At 32.3% G+C, this 13,558-nt stretch overlaps 1 protein-coding gene across 1 annotated transcript; it reads left to right on the forward strand.

The window, feature by feature from the left end:
• Positions 1–7,059: 7,059 nt before the first annotated feature.
• Positions 7,060–13,093, forward strand: LOC100500239 (calcium permeable stress-gated cation channel 1). Its single transcript, XM_006600237.3, has 13 exons — positions 7,060–7,209; positions 7,294–7,487; positions 7,768–8,117; positions 8,201–8,356; positions 9,021–9,156; positions 9,732–9,833; positions 10,134–10,250; positions 10,342–10,422; positions 10,600–10,940; positions 11,034–11,279; positions 11,579–11,903; positions 12,019–12,252; positions 12,437–13,093. The coding sequence occupies exons 3-13, from the start codon at positions 7,804–7,806 to the stop codon at positions 12,710–12,712; spliced, it is 2,328 nt and encodes a 775-aa protein (XP_006600300.1). The 5' UTR covers positions 7,060–7,209; positions 7,294–7,487; positions 7,768–7,803; the 3' UTR covers positions 12,713–13,093.
• Positions 13,094–13,558: the final 465 nt, after the last annotated feature.

The following is a 13,558-nucleotide window of genomic DNA, read 5'->3' on the forward strand; positions in this document are numbered from 1 at the left end:
TGAAAGCTCTAGTGAAAGCAGTCGGGACTTATCGTTTAAAACTTGACACTGGACATCATTTAGATTTACTGGAAACTCTTTATGTACCTACTTTATCTAGGAATTTAGTTTCATTATCTAAAGTTGATGTTACTGGATGCTCTCTTAATTTTGGTAATGGATGTTTCAGTTTATTTAAGCATAATCATCTCATTGATACTAGTGTTCTTTGTGATGGTTTATATAAATTGAAATTAAATGTTTTGTATGCTGAAACTGTTTTAACTTTGCATCATATTGTTGACACTAAACTTGGTTTAGTGAATGAACAATATGTTTTCTTATGGCATAAACATTTAGGTCATATTTCTAGAGAAATGACGAAAAGATTAATAAAAAATGAAATTCTTCCTAATCTAGATTTTATGGATCTAAATATCTGTGTGGATTGTATTGATGGAAAACAAACAAAACATACAAAGAAAAGAGTTATAAGAAGCACTCAACTTCTTGAAATTGTGCATACTGATATTTATGATCCTTTTGATGTTAATTCTTTCAAAAAGGGAAAATACTTTATCACCTTTATTGATGACTATTCATGTTATGGTTATGTCTACTTATTGCATGAGAAATCTCAAGTAGTGAATGCCTTAGAAATTTACTTGAATGAAGTAGGAAAAAAATTAGACACAAAGTTAAAAGTTGTCAGGTTTGATAGAGGTGGTGAGTATTACAGAAAATACGATGAAACTACCATCCAAGTCCATTTGCTAAACTCCTTCAGAAACGTGGCATTTATGCACAATACACAATGTCTAGTACACCACGACAAAAGGGTATAGCATAAAGGCATAATAGAACTTTAATGGATATGGTTAGGAGTATGTTAAACAATTCAACTTTACCTGTATCTTTGTGGATGTATGCCTTAACAACTGTATGTATTTGTTGAATAAGATTCCTAGTAAGGCATTTCCAAAGACACATTTTTTAACTATGGATGAATAGGACACCTAGTATAAGGCACCTGCATGTTTGGGGTTGTCAGACATAAATAAGGATTTATACTCTACAAGAAATAAAATTGGATACAAGAACAATCAGTGGATATTTCATTTGTTACCCAGAAAAGTCAAAGGGATATATATTTATTGTCCTAATCATAGTATGAGAATTGTCGAAATTGAAAATGTAAGATTCATTGAAAATGGTAAAATCAATGGGAGTACAGTTCCACGAGATGTGGAAATTAAAGAAGGTAGAGTGCAAATCACTTTAGCTTGTGACTCTAGCAGTAAGGTGATTACTTTCTTAGTTGTTGTTCCAAACAATAATGAAGAAGAGCAATACAATAATGAGTCCATGATACATAATGAACCTATTATGGAAGAACCACAAGAAGTACCATTAAGGAGGTCTCAAAGAGAAAGGAGACCAGCTATTTCGAATGACTATGTGGTATATCTACATGAAACAGAAACGGACTTAAGCATAAATGATAATGATCCAGTTTCATTTTCACAGGCTGTAAGTTATAATAATTTTGAGAAGTAATTAAATGCTACGAAATAAGAGATAAATTCCATGGAACTTATTGGTGTTTAGGACCTTATAGAATTGCCAAAGGATTATAAGAGAGTTGGTTGTAAGTGGGTCTTCAAGACTGAATGCGACTCTCATGGCAACCTTGAATGTTTCAAGGTTAGACTTGTTGCTAAGAGAATTACTTAGAAAGATGACATTGATTATAAAGAGACATTTTCATCGACCTCACAAAAGGATTCATTCAAGATTATCATGGTATTGGTAGCCCATTATGACTTTGAGTTACATCAGATGAATGTGAAAACTACCTTTCTTAATGGGGATTTAGAGGATAATGTTTATATGGATCAACCAATGGGGTTTTTAGTTGAAGGAAAGGAACACATGGTGTGCAAATTAAATAAATCAATATATGTTCTTAAGCAAGCTTTCCGTCAATGGTAATTGAAGTTTAATGATACCATTGTTTCCTTTGGATTTAAGGAAAATATTGTTGATCGATGTATATATCTGAAGGTCAGTGAGAGTAAGGTTATTTTTCTAACTCTGTATGTTGATAATATCTTGCTTGCAACTAATGATCTTGGTCTTTTTCACGAGACTAAGAAGTTTCTCTCTAGCAACTTTGAAATTAAAGATATGAGTGGGGAAAGCTATGTGATAGACATAGAAATATTCTGAAATAAATCACATGGATTGTTAGGCTTGTCTCATAAAGCATATATCAAAAAATTACTAGAGAGATTCAGGATGAAAAAATGCTTAGCATCATCTGTTCTAATTCAAAAAGGAGACAAATTTAGTCTTGCACGATGTCCTAGAAATGATCTGGAACGAAAACAAATGGAAACGATTTGTATGCATCAGTTGTTGAAAGTATTATGTATGCTCAGGTCTGTACTCGACCAAACATAAGTTTTGCAACTGGAATGTTAGGAAGATATTAAAGTAATCCGGGAATGGAACATTGAAAAGCTGCAAAAAAAGTTCTGAGATAGTTACAAGGAACGAAAGATCACATGCTTATATATAGGAGGTTTGATCACCTTGAGGTGATTAGGTATTCAGACTCAGACTTTGCTGGATGTATGGATACGAGAAAATCCACTCTTGGCTATGTATTTCTCTTAGCTGGAGGACCAGTATCGTGGAAGAGTGCAAAACAATCTATTGTTGTTGCATCTACCATGGAAGCTGAACTTGTAGCATGTTTTGAGGTTACAATTTAGACTAATTGGTTGTGAAACTTTATTTCAAGGCTTGAAATTATCGACAGTATTACTAGGCCGCTGAAAATGTATTGTGATAACTCTGCAATAGTATTTTTCTCTTAGAACGACAAGTACTCTAAGGGTGCTAAGCATATGGAATTGAAGTACTTTGTCGTGAAGGAAGAAGTTCAAAAACAAAGAGTGTCGATATAACATATTATCACAAACCTTATGATATCTGACCCTTTGACAAATGAATTACCCCCCTAGACATTTATAGAACATGTTGAAAATATGGACATTATTATTATTGATAATTATTAAGTGTAATTTACCTTATGCATTTTACTAACACTCTAAGCTCATTTATGATATGTTTCTAATGATTTGTTCTCTATGTTTGCATGCATATTTGTATTAGAGTAACGTTAACAAGTTTTGTCTTGAATAAAGATATTATGTTGGACCAATTATGTACTCCTAACTAATGGTCATATCAAGAAGAAAAGTAATTTGTAGTACATGGAAGGGACTATGTCGATTAAGTGATATACAACCGTCATGACTCGAATTGGTTCTTATTCTTAATCATGAAATTATAATGTACCCAATGTATAAAATGATTTAGTCATTTTAATCCGTATTATATTAGTTTAATCTATTTATTTATTTAGTTCGTAATGTTTAATAATGTCACATGAGTCAAGTGGGAGAATGTTAAAATTAATGTCTCATGCGAAAGATATGTGACTTATGTAGAAACTAATAAATAAATAATAACTAAATTATAATTGGATTAAATAGAAAAAATTTCTATAGATGATTGTTATTTGACGGGGGTAGTGATTATAAAAGAAAATAATACTCACTAACGTGAAACAAGGTTTTCTTCCTAACAAAAAAATGTTTTCTCTAATCCTTGTGATTACAAAGGTAAAGAGATAAAAATAATAGTCAAAGAAACAAAATCTTGTTTATCTTTTTTTCTAAAGAATCAAAGTGTACAAGAGAGAAACTTCATTATAAAAAAATGTACACACTTTTTATCTATTATTTATGAGAATCATAAGTTTCAAGATCTTATTGATTTTTTATCATTGTTAATTTAAAGAATCCTTAAAATTTAATTTATAATAATTTATAATCTTATTTAATTGACTTAACTAGATGTTTTTATTTAAAAAAAAAGTTTATTGTGTTTGTCTAAAATTAAATTAACAGATTTTTGTTGATCGAAATCCGCATTAATGGCTGCTTGAATTTTTATCACAAAAACAGAAATGCTATGATAAAAGGATTAATTTGTAAGTTTGACCTTTTCTCTTCTTATATCTACAAGTTGGGGGAACTACTACACTATGTCCCACTCCCAACTATCTTCATTCTATTTATAAGCATTAAATACAGGCACCGTTGGGAAAGTTATCCAATCTCAAATCATCCCTGCGTGAAGTTAATTCCGGCAAGATGACAGTTATAACTTGATGTGTCCATACACAATACATCCATTCTGTTTATTGGGGCCCTAATGCTACGGGCATCCCCCATGGAATCAACTGTGCTACTAGCAAGCACAATAGCGTTATGGGTTTTGTTTTGTCTAGCTAGTCATAGGTTCATACCCTAAGTAGGTTGTGATTTATTACGAAGTTGTTACTATATATAAATTCAATTACTTAATTCATTAAGATTTAAAAATAATTAATTTAATTGATAATAATATTTTATCTTAAATTTATATATTTTTTTTAAATTATTATTACTATTATTTTTTTTTATTTTATTGGTTTGTTAATGAATACAATAAATATTTGAGTCTTATTAAAAAATAAATATTAGTTTAAACTTAATTCTTATAAATAAAAATAAAAGAAATAATTATCTAAAAAACTCATTCGAGACACCACTAGAATTCTGTATGTTCTTTAATCATTGTCACCACTTGTTGTTTTGCATTTATAAAACGTATCTCCAAGATATCATTTATGAAAATGGAAACAGGTCTAATCCCAAGTAGGGTATAGCATGCCTTGTTCTTTTAATATGAGTAGGACTGTTCACAATTTTGAGAAGTGCCATTTAATCCTACACACAGAAAAATGCCATTTAATGTTCCTTTCCTCTTCATTTTGTATTTTAATTAAGGAATTTTTTTAGTGTGCGCTCATAAGCACATCATGAGAAATTTAAAATAAAATATTTAATTAGAAAAATTGTATCCAAAATATACAAATAACTTCATATTTACTTTTTAAAGTAATTTAAAATATTTAATAAAATGTATAATATTTTCACTTTTCATTTCATGTCTTAAAAAATAAACAAGCTCTTTTGAACGTTTTGTATGGTCCGACCCCACTCTCGCAAAAACATTTGGGTCGACCCCAATCACCATGCATATCCGATTTATATTCGCTATTGGTAAACTAGTCTAACAGATTACAGAATAATCCATTGTTTAAACTTTAAATTCCACAGCCACACAAACCTTATCTATGATCGTCTCGCTGTGATTTGGTCAAGACAATAATCACTGTGTCTTACCTTTTTCTCTTGGCGATAATTCCAAAGATGATAATGTATATTAAATCTTAATAATATTAATCATTGTTGGTGCAAAAATCTGGCCACGAGTCTTAAAACATTGTTATAGAAATATTGCAGTACATGATCGTTTTGTGAGATAGAAATGGTAGGTATTAATCGTAAAGTCTTTTTGGACTGATTTTGGGATCGTGCCCTGTGTAACGGATAATCTTGTGGGGGTAATTATGACTTTGTCAGGCTTAGCTTGTTAGACCATCAAATTGTTGGGGAGAGCCTTATTTTTATTTTCTCTCTCTATCTGTTTTCGGTACCTTAATAAAATCTTTTTTGGCCGACAAAATAAAATATATAAAAACTTTCAATCTTACGGCCTGCTTGTTTAATATTTAACATTGCATTTAATTAAAAATTACTAAATTAGCATGCAACATTCTACGGTTTTTTAACAGAAGGAAAATAATGATTTCTCTTCTTAACAAAGAGTTGCATTCAAGTTCTTTTTCTGAAAATAATGGCCCTTTATATGCTACAGTAGTAATTTTGAAATGCTAATTTAATTTTATATAGGAGAGTTTAGATTAATAATACTAAGTAAACATAACTTTAGTAATGAATACATTATCGTATGTCGTACGTGTAAATGATTACTCCTTTGATGACCAAAACAATAAAACCGTCCAAAGAATTATTCATGGTCAAGGGACATGATGTTATTTTTTTTTGTTTACATTATTAATTAGCTGTCAGACATATTTATTCTAAACTCTACCAGTAAAATGAGATTCAAACGTAATTGCATGGTTTTATAAAATTTAATAGAATCAGCAATAAAAAAAATAACAATCCATCATCATTTTTTTTCATATCAAATAATAAATAAATTTGCATAATTACATTTAACAATTGCTTAACGTTGGAAATGACGTTAGATGTTTTTTTTAATATTAGATGTCAACTTTTTAATTGTTTTTTAAAATCTTCTTAATAAGTAACTTTGCATAATTGCATGTAACAACTTGTTTAACGTTGAAAAGGACGATAGATGTTAATCTTTTAATTGTTTCTTCATATTAACACCTTGATTATTTTAATCAACTAAACCTATTGATTTTTTTCTTCAATCAATAAATTGATTTTTACTTTTTATATGAAAAAATATTAACAACATATTATTTATCATTGACTAAAATTTATTAAAAATCATAAAAAAATGAGAATCTCATTTCTTATTTAATTAATTTTACTCATAATTTTATAATTTTCAATAAAATGTAGTTATAAAAAATGTTATTTGTCAACAAAAAGATTGATTTTTTTTAATGAGAATAAAGTTCATATCTCATAAAAATGTAACTTTCAATTTGATTAGTCATGTGAGAAATTTATAAATATTTTTATAGATAATCTTTGTGCCTTAAATATATTTGGATCTTCCTAAATTTCCAAAATCCAGCTCAACTAATTATATTTTTTATTTTAGAAAAATCCACATTTCGAGCCCGCGAGAAAAACGCATTCTCCACACGGGTTACGCCGATGGTCGCTTTCTCATGCTCATATTTCACTCACTGACACCAACTTCGTCTCTTTCAGTATTATCTCCCCAAATCCAAACCTATTCGCTCACGCTCTCTACCAGCGCGTGCATCCCAGCAAACAATGGAAAAGTAGCCGTTGCTCGTTGGAAGACACCACGTGGCACCTTACCGACACAGTGTTTGATCCGCTTATTGAATTGAATCTTTCTTACGCTACAACTATTAAATATTATTACTAATCATTTTCACAAAATCACATACATAAGCGGTGAGAATGAGACGATAGTATCTAGTTAAATATTAACCTTTTCTTTTTCCACAAAATCTCACATCATGAATAATAGAATGAGTTGAGAGTCTTGTGTTGTTCACCTGTAACGTAACAAGTAAGCTCCAGCACTGTCTTTTATTCTCTTTCCTTTGATCCATGGAAGCCTGTGATCTCATGTGATAGTTGGTGTGCTGCATAGGAAAGGCTTTCTAACGTGTCTTCTAAGGTGGTTTCACTGCTCCACGGTTGCCGAATCTAGCTTCTTGCTTCTTTCTCCTTCCAAGATATCCTTTGATTCAACTTTGGATCTTCACCTCTGATTTCCTTTCATCGTTGGGTTTATACACCCTTGGGGTTTCCCCTCCTCACCCAACTGTGTGCAACAACCACAAAGTACGAACCTTTTCTTTTTTTAATTTCTATTTCTTGAAACGCTTGATAAATTACTTTCCTTTTGGGTGTCTAAAATTTAGGGTTCACAGAAAAATACTAAGAAGGTTCAAACAAAGATGAGGAATTGGTTATGAATCATTCCTCTGGATTTTATGGAGATAACAATAATTTCTTATTTCTGACTACTTTGCTTGTGTTTATTAAAGTATGTGTGAGATAACATACGAATTCTTTACCAAGATTTTTACTAATTTTTTTGTGCATTGTTATTGCTTTACAGGTGTATACCGTGTGTTCTTCCTAGAGGGGAGAAAAAATGGCCACACTTTCAGATATTGGGGTTGCAGCTGGCTTAAACATTTTGAGTGCATTTATTTTCTTTGTGGCTTTTGCTATTTTGAGGCTTCAACCTTTTAATGATCGGGTATACTTCCCAAAATGGTACCTGAAGGGTTTAAGAACAGATCCTGTCCACGGAGGAGCGTTTGTTCGCAAGTTTGTCAATTTAGATTGGAGATCATATCTTAGGTTTTTGAATTGGATGCCAGCTGCACTTAGAATGCCGGAACTTGAACTCATTGACCATGCTGGATTGGACTCTGTTGTTTACTTGAGGATTTACTTGGTTGGGTATGAACTATGAACAATGAGTGAAAAATACCACATCAGCTGAAGAGGATATGATCCTGATCTTTTCTGTTTCTGTTATGCAGACTTAAAATCTTTGTTCCAATAGCATTTCTGGCATGGGCAGTTCTGGTTCCTGTCAACGCCACAAGTACCGGGCTAGAAAGTGCTGGTCTGGACAACATAACTTCGAGTGACATTGATAAACTCTCAATTTCAAATGTCCATAGTACATCTGAAAGGTTTCTAAACCATCATGCTGTGCTGTTACAGTTTTGCTGCTGAATCTTTGTGTTATTTAGTGCATTAGTTTCTAATCCAATATTGTAGCTCAGTTGGCAACATGTGCTGAGTTTGTGGAGAAGGACCTGGGTTCGATTCTCGCAAAATATACTCTTGGGGAAGGGTGAGGTGTCTTAAGTGTGACTAAACCCCAAACCGAGTGATTACGGTTGTTGTTAATAAAAAAAAAAGTACTGCTTGCATTTAAAGATGTATTGTTGACCAAATATATATGGTTTAAGTTTAACTATGTTGAGGCTTTAGGTCTAGTGTTCAACTTGGTGCAACCCTAATATACCATGGAAATCTTAACTGCTTTGCATCTTTTCTCTAGATTTTGTGATTATATCTCAATTACTTTTCTTATCAGAATATTTATCATTATTGCTTCTCTTCTCCGAATTCTGTGATTATATCTTAATTAATTTGCCTTCTCATCAGAATCTTTATCATTGCATCTCAAAGTTAACGTCACTTGCTTCTCCATTCCAATCATCAGCAATTCAATTTTTATGCATAATCTCACTTGTTAAAAGTTATGGAGTTACTGTGGTGGTGCATTCATCTTACTTCTTAAATTGCTATTATATCTGTGCTCCTCTAAAATTTTGTACTCTGCCTCAGGTTTTGGGCACACATACTAGTTGCTTATGCATTTACATTTTGGACATGCTACATTTTACTAAAGGAGTATGAAAAAGTTGCCTCAATGAGATTGCAATTTCTTGCAGCAGAAAAACGTCGCCCTGATCAATTTACGGTAGAGTTGATTTTTCTCCATTTTAATGAGGAGTTTTTCTATGTAATACTTCTTTGTTGCATATTGTGCTGTTTTTATCTACCGCACTCATTTTTTATCAGTTTTTGGCAGCTTTGAGATGAAGCGATGAAACTTGATGTTTTGTTTCTTGTGTTAGAGGTGGTACGCTACTTGGTCATTTTTCTAGGCAGACCTTGATCGTATATATCATGATTTTCTGTACTTAACAATTCTGTAGATTATTGGTGAGGATTTGCTGGTCATAGGCAAGCACATTAATAAGCTAGCTATGTATATCAATATATAAGCAAAACAATGGAGTGATGACTGTTATGTGGCTTTTAGATGTATGGAAGGGATATAAAAAGTTAAAGGACTTTGAAGAAGTTATATAAAAAAAAAAATTAAAACAATAAAACAGGTCAAGAACAAATTTTCTTTTAATATAGAAGAGCTCTCCAATCGCATCAGCTTTTTTTTTTCTTTAATCTTTTAACAAGTTTTGGGAAATTGTAGCGTTTATATATGTGAGATATTCGTGCATATTTTGCTTATAGAAAAGATATTATTTTCAGGTGCTCGTTAGAAACATTCCACCAGATCCTGATGAGTCTGTCAGTGAGCTTGTGGAGCACTTTTTTCTGGTCAATCATCCAGATAACTATCTTTCTCACCAGGTTGGTTCCACCTGTGTACACTATGCTGCTAGAATGTTCTGTTCATTAATTATCTCATTTATTCTTATATTAAGAATTAAAGAAGTGTTGGGTGGTTTCTTATTTGAAAGTTACATCTTTTAATGCAATATTAAATTCGTTGTCTCATTGATTCTGAAATGATGTTCATGAAACATTGAGTTTATTATTAACTAAATCTATTATTGCGACAATGTCATTTTTCCCTTTCATTTGGGACTTTGAGGGGGGGGGGGGGGGGATAATGTTTCAGCATATTTTATTGTTGTGACATTAATGCAGGTTGTTTATAATGCAAACAAACTTGCAAAGTTGGTTAAAAAGAAGAAGAAGTTGCAGAATTGGCTTGTATATTATCAAAACAAAGTTGAAAGAACTTCAGAAAGGCCTCAAATAAAGGTATTTAATTTTTAATATGACATGGCTTCAGAAGTTTGTCATAACCATCTTCAGATTTACTACAATCTTTCTCTCTTGTATGTTTTACTAGACTGGCTTCCTTGGTCTTTGTGGAAACAAAGTAGATGCTATTGATCATCACAACACTGAAATTGACAAACTGTCAAAGGAAGTAAGTACCATTTATTTTCTGCTAGGAGTTTTAAACATATGCGGAAGGAAGTCGTTTAACTCAAAATTTCACTAAGGATAATATCTGCAGATATTATGGGACTTATTATGTTTTCATAAATTGTCTTTTGAAAGTCTCATGATGATTGCAATGATTCAAGTTTATTTCCTTTCACAGATAGCGTTAGAGAGGGATAATGTCAGCAATGATCCCAAGTCCATCATGCCTGCTGCATTTGTTTCGTTTAAAACACGATGGGGTGCTGCAGTCTGTGCACAAACCCAACAAACTAGAAACCCAACAATGTGGTTGACTGAGTGGGCGCCAGAGCCACGTGACATCTATTGGTCGAACTTGGCAATTCCATATGTTTCCCTCACTGTTAGAAGGTTGATCATGGCTGTTGCATTCTTTTTTCTCACCTTCTTTTTTATGATCCCAATTGCAATTGTACAAGGTCTTGCAAGTATTGACGGAATCCAGAAAAGAGCGCCATGGTTGAATCCTCTTATTGAAATGTAAGTTTCATCTCATAGTTGTACCTCTGAATATATAATTCCATCCCCATGCATCCCTGGAGATTACTTATTTGAATTTACTTTATTGTGCAGTCCTTTCATTAAGTCATTCATTCAAGGTTTTCTACCGGGTATTGCATTGAAGCTTTTTCTCATCTTTTTGCCAACAATATTGATGATCATGTCAAAATTTGAAGGCTTCGGATCTATTTCATCTCTGGAGAGAAGAGCAGCATCTAGATACTATCTTTTCAATTTTGTGAATATATTTCTTGGGAACATACTTACCGGGACAGCATTTGAACAGCTGGACTCTTTCATTCACCAAGCAGCCAATGAGTAAGTCATTCAAGATACAAGGTTTTTTTTTCCTTTAAAAATTAATTACTTTTTTAATTGGCATTATATTTCCTTTGTTTTGATTGCTTACATATGTTCTGCTACACCAAAAAGTTTACACGTCTATGTAAATTTGTTGCATATGTGGTCAACTATTCCATCATGTTAGAAGGGGGAAAATCATCCTACTTTTGGATATACTTTTTAATTTTAGCTATTTACGAACCATGATGTTAGTGCTCTTGTCTTAATTTACACCATGTTAATATGATTAAGAATTCTTTTTATATTCATGTCAGATATCCCATAACAATTGGCACTGCAATTCCTTTGAAAGCAAGTTTCTTCATCACTTATATAATGGTTGATGGATGGGCTGGTATAGCTGCAGAGGTTTTGATGTTGAAACCCCTAATCATATATCACTTGAAGAATTTTTTCTTGGTGAAGACTGAAAAGGATAGGGAAGAGGCTATGGATCCTGGGAGTATTGGTTTCAACACTGGAGAACCTCGAATACAATTGTACTTTTTGCTGGGTCTAGTCTATGCTTCAGTTACACCTACTGTTCTTCCTTTCATAATAGTTTTCTTTGGGCTCGCCTATGTTGTGTTCCGTCATCAGGTAGTTCCAAGATGTTAGAATTATATTATTCATGTCAAAGGATGATTGTATTATTTGAGTCCCCTATTTTTGTTGCCATATATATAAGTTGAAGACACCTACTTTCCAATTGCAGATTATCAATGTTTATAATCAAGAGTACGAGAGTGGTGCAGCATTCTGGCCTGATGTCCATTTTCGTGTCATTATTGCACTGATAGTGTCACAGATAGTTCTTATGGGACTTCTTACCACTAAAAAGGCTGCTTCATCAACTCCATTTCTAATTGTACTCCCAGTACTGACGATATGGTTCCATATATACTGCAAAGGACGTTTCGAACCTGCGTTTGTTAGATATCCCTTACAGGTATGTCAATTAATCATTCTGATGGCTAATAATCCTACATCACACGTTTGTGACCTTGATTTTCCAAGTTGCATCTATGCTAGTACTACGTTCATATTACCAAACTTATAAACAACCTAAACCTTCATCACACGTTTCCTCGCTCATTGAATTGGTATGCTGCTTTTTGTAAAATTGTAAACAGGAAGCGATGATGAAAGACACATTGGAACGAGCTACAGATCCCAACTTTAACTTAAAAGCTTACCTTCAGAATGCTTATGTTCATCCAGTTTTCAAAGCTAGCCTTTTTGATGAGGACGAGGACGAAGAGGTAATGAGTCTAAAGTTGGAAACTGAGAGTTTGACTGTACCCACAAAACGGCAATCAAGAAGGAACACACCATTGCCTAGCAGAATTAGTGGTGCATCATCTCCTTCTCTGCCTGATCATGGCATTCGAAATCATCCAGAGCCATAAATCATGGACACCAAGGAATCATATCATTATTTTGGACCGACCACAACCACGACCACATAGGCTAGTAGGATGGATAGATGAACCATGGATGTGTGCATATGTAACATAAACTGAGAAAGCAAGCTAGTGTGATCAGCACAAACTGTAAGGTAGAGATTATTATTATTTCGAATTTTGTTAATAGTGAATTTGTTCCCTTACACCACGGAATGCTGTAAATTATCCAAGAGCTGAATCATGGTTTAGATCGTGTGTATATTTTTTTTTTTCTTTTACCTTCTGCTTTTCCTTCAGATTCAACTCAGTTTGCATGAGGAAAAGAAGTGTGTTTGTACTGTACTTGTGCTCGTTTTTAAATCAATGACTTTCCTTTTCGTTTAATATTTGTCCGTCCCACGTTAATTATCAAAAAATTACGGACACAGCTGCCTATTTTGCTATTTTACTGAAACTATATAAATGATCACTTTGTTGACTGATGCACTGATGTTTTAGTCTCTTGTTTGTTTGGTCCTTGGGCATCTGTATTTAATCATCTACTAATATATTTAGTAATAATAATAAAAAAGTTTAATGTTTATAATGGTAATGTAAAATAGTTTTACAAAATTATTGTTTACATTACTTTAAAATCATTATTTTAAAATTAATAAATTCTCATGGAATTCACATGCAACTCTTCATTAAAAGAATTATTTACTTTAAATAAAATCATGTATTTATTTCACTTTTTTTTTAAAAAAAAATAGAAGTTAAAAAGAATAATAATTATCTTATATCAATTTAAAAAAACTGTGCAACAAATTAATTGGTCCTCTATTTATGTTGTGTTTATGTCTATATTTT

Source organism: Glycine max, chromosome 17 (genome assembly GCF_000004515.6).
Source record: "Glycine max cultivar Williams 82 chromosome 17, Glycine_max_v4.0, whole genome shotgun sequence".
Classification (NCBI taxonomy): Eukaryota; Viridiplantae; Streptophyta; class Magnoliopsida; order Fabales; family Fabaceae; genus Glycine; species Glycine max.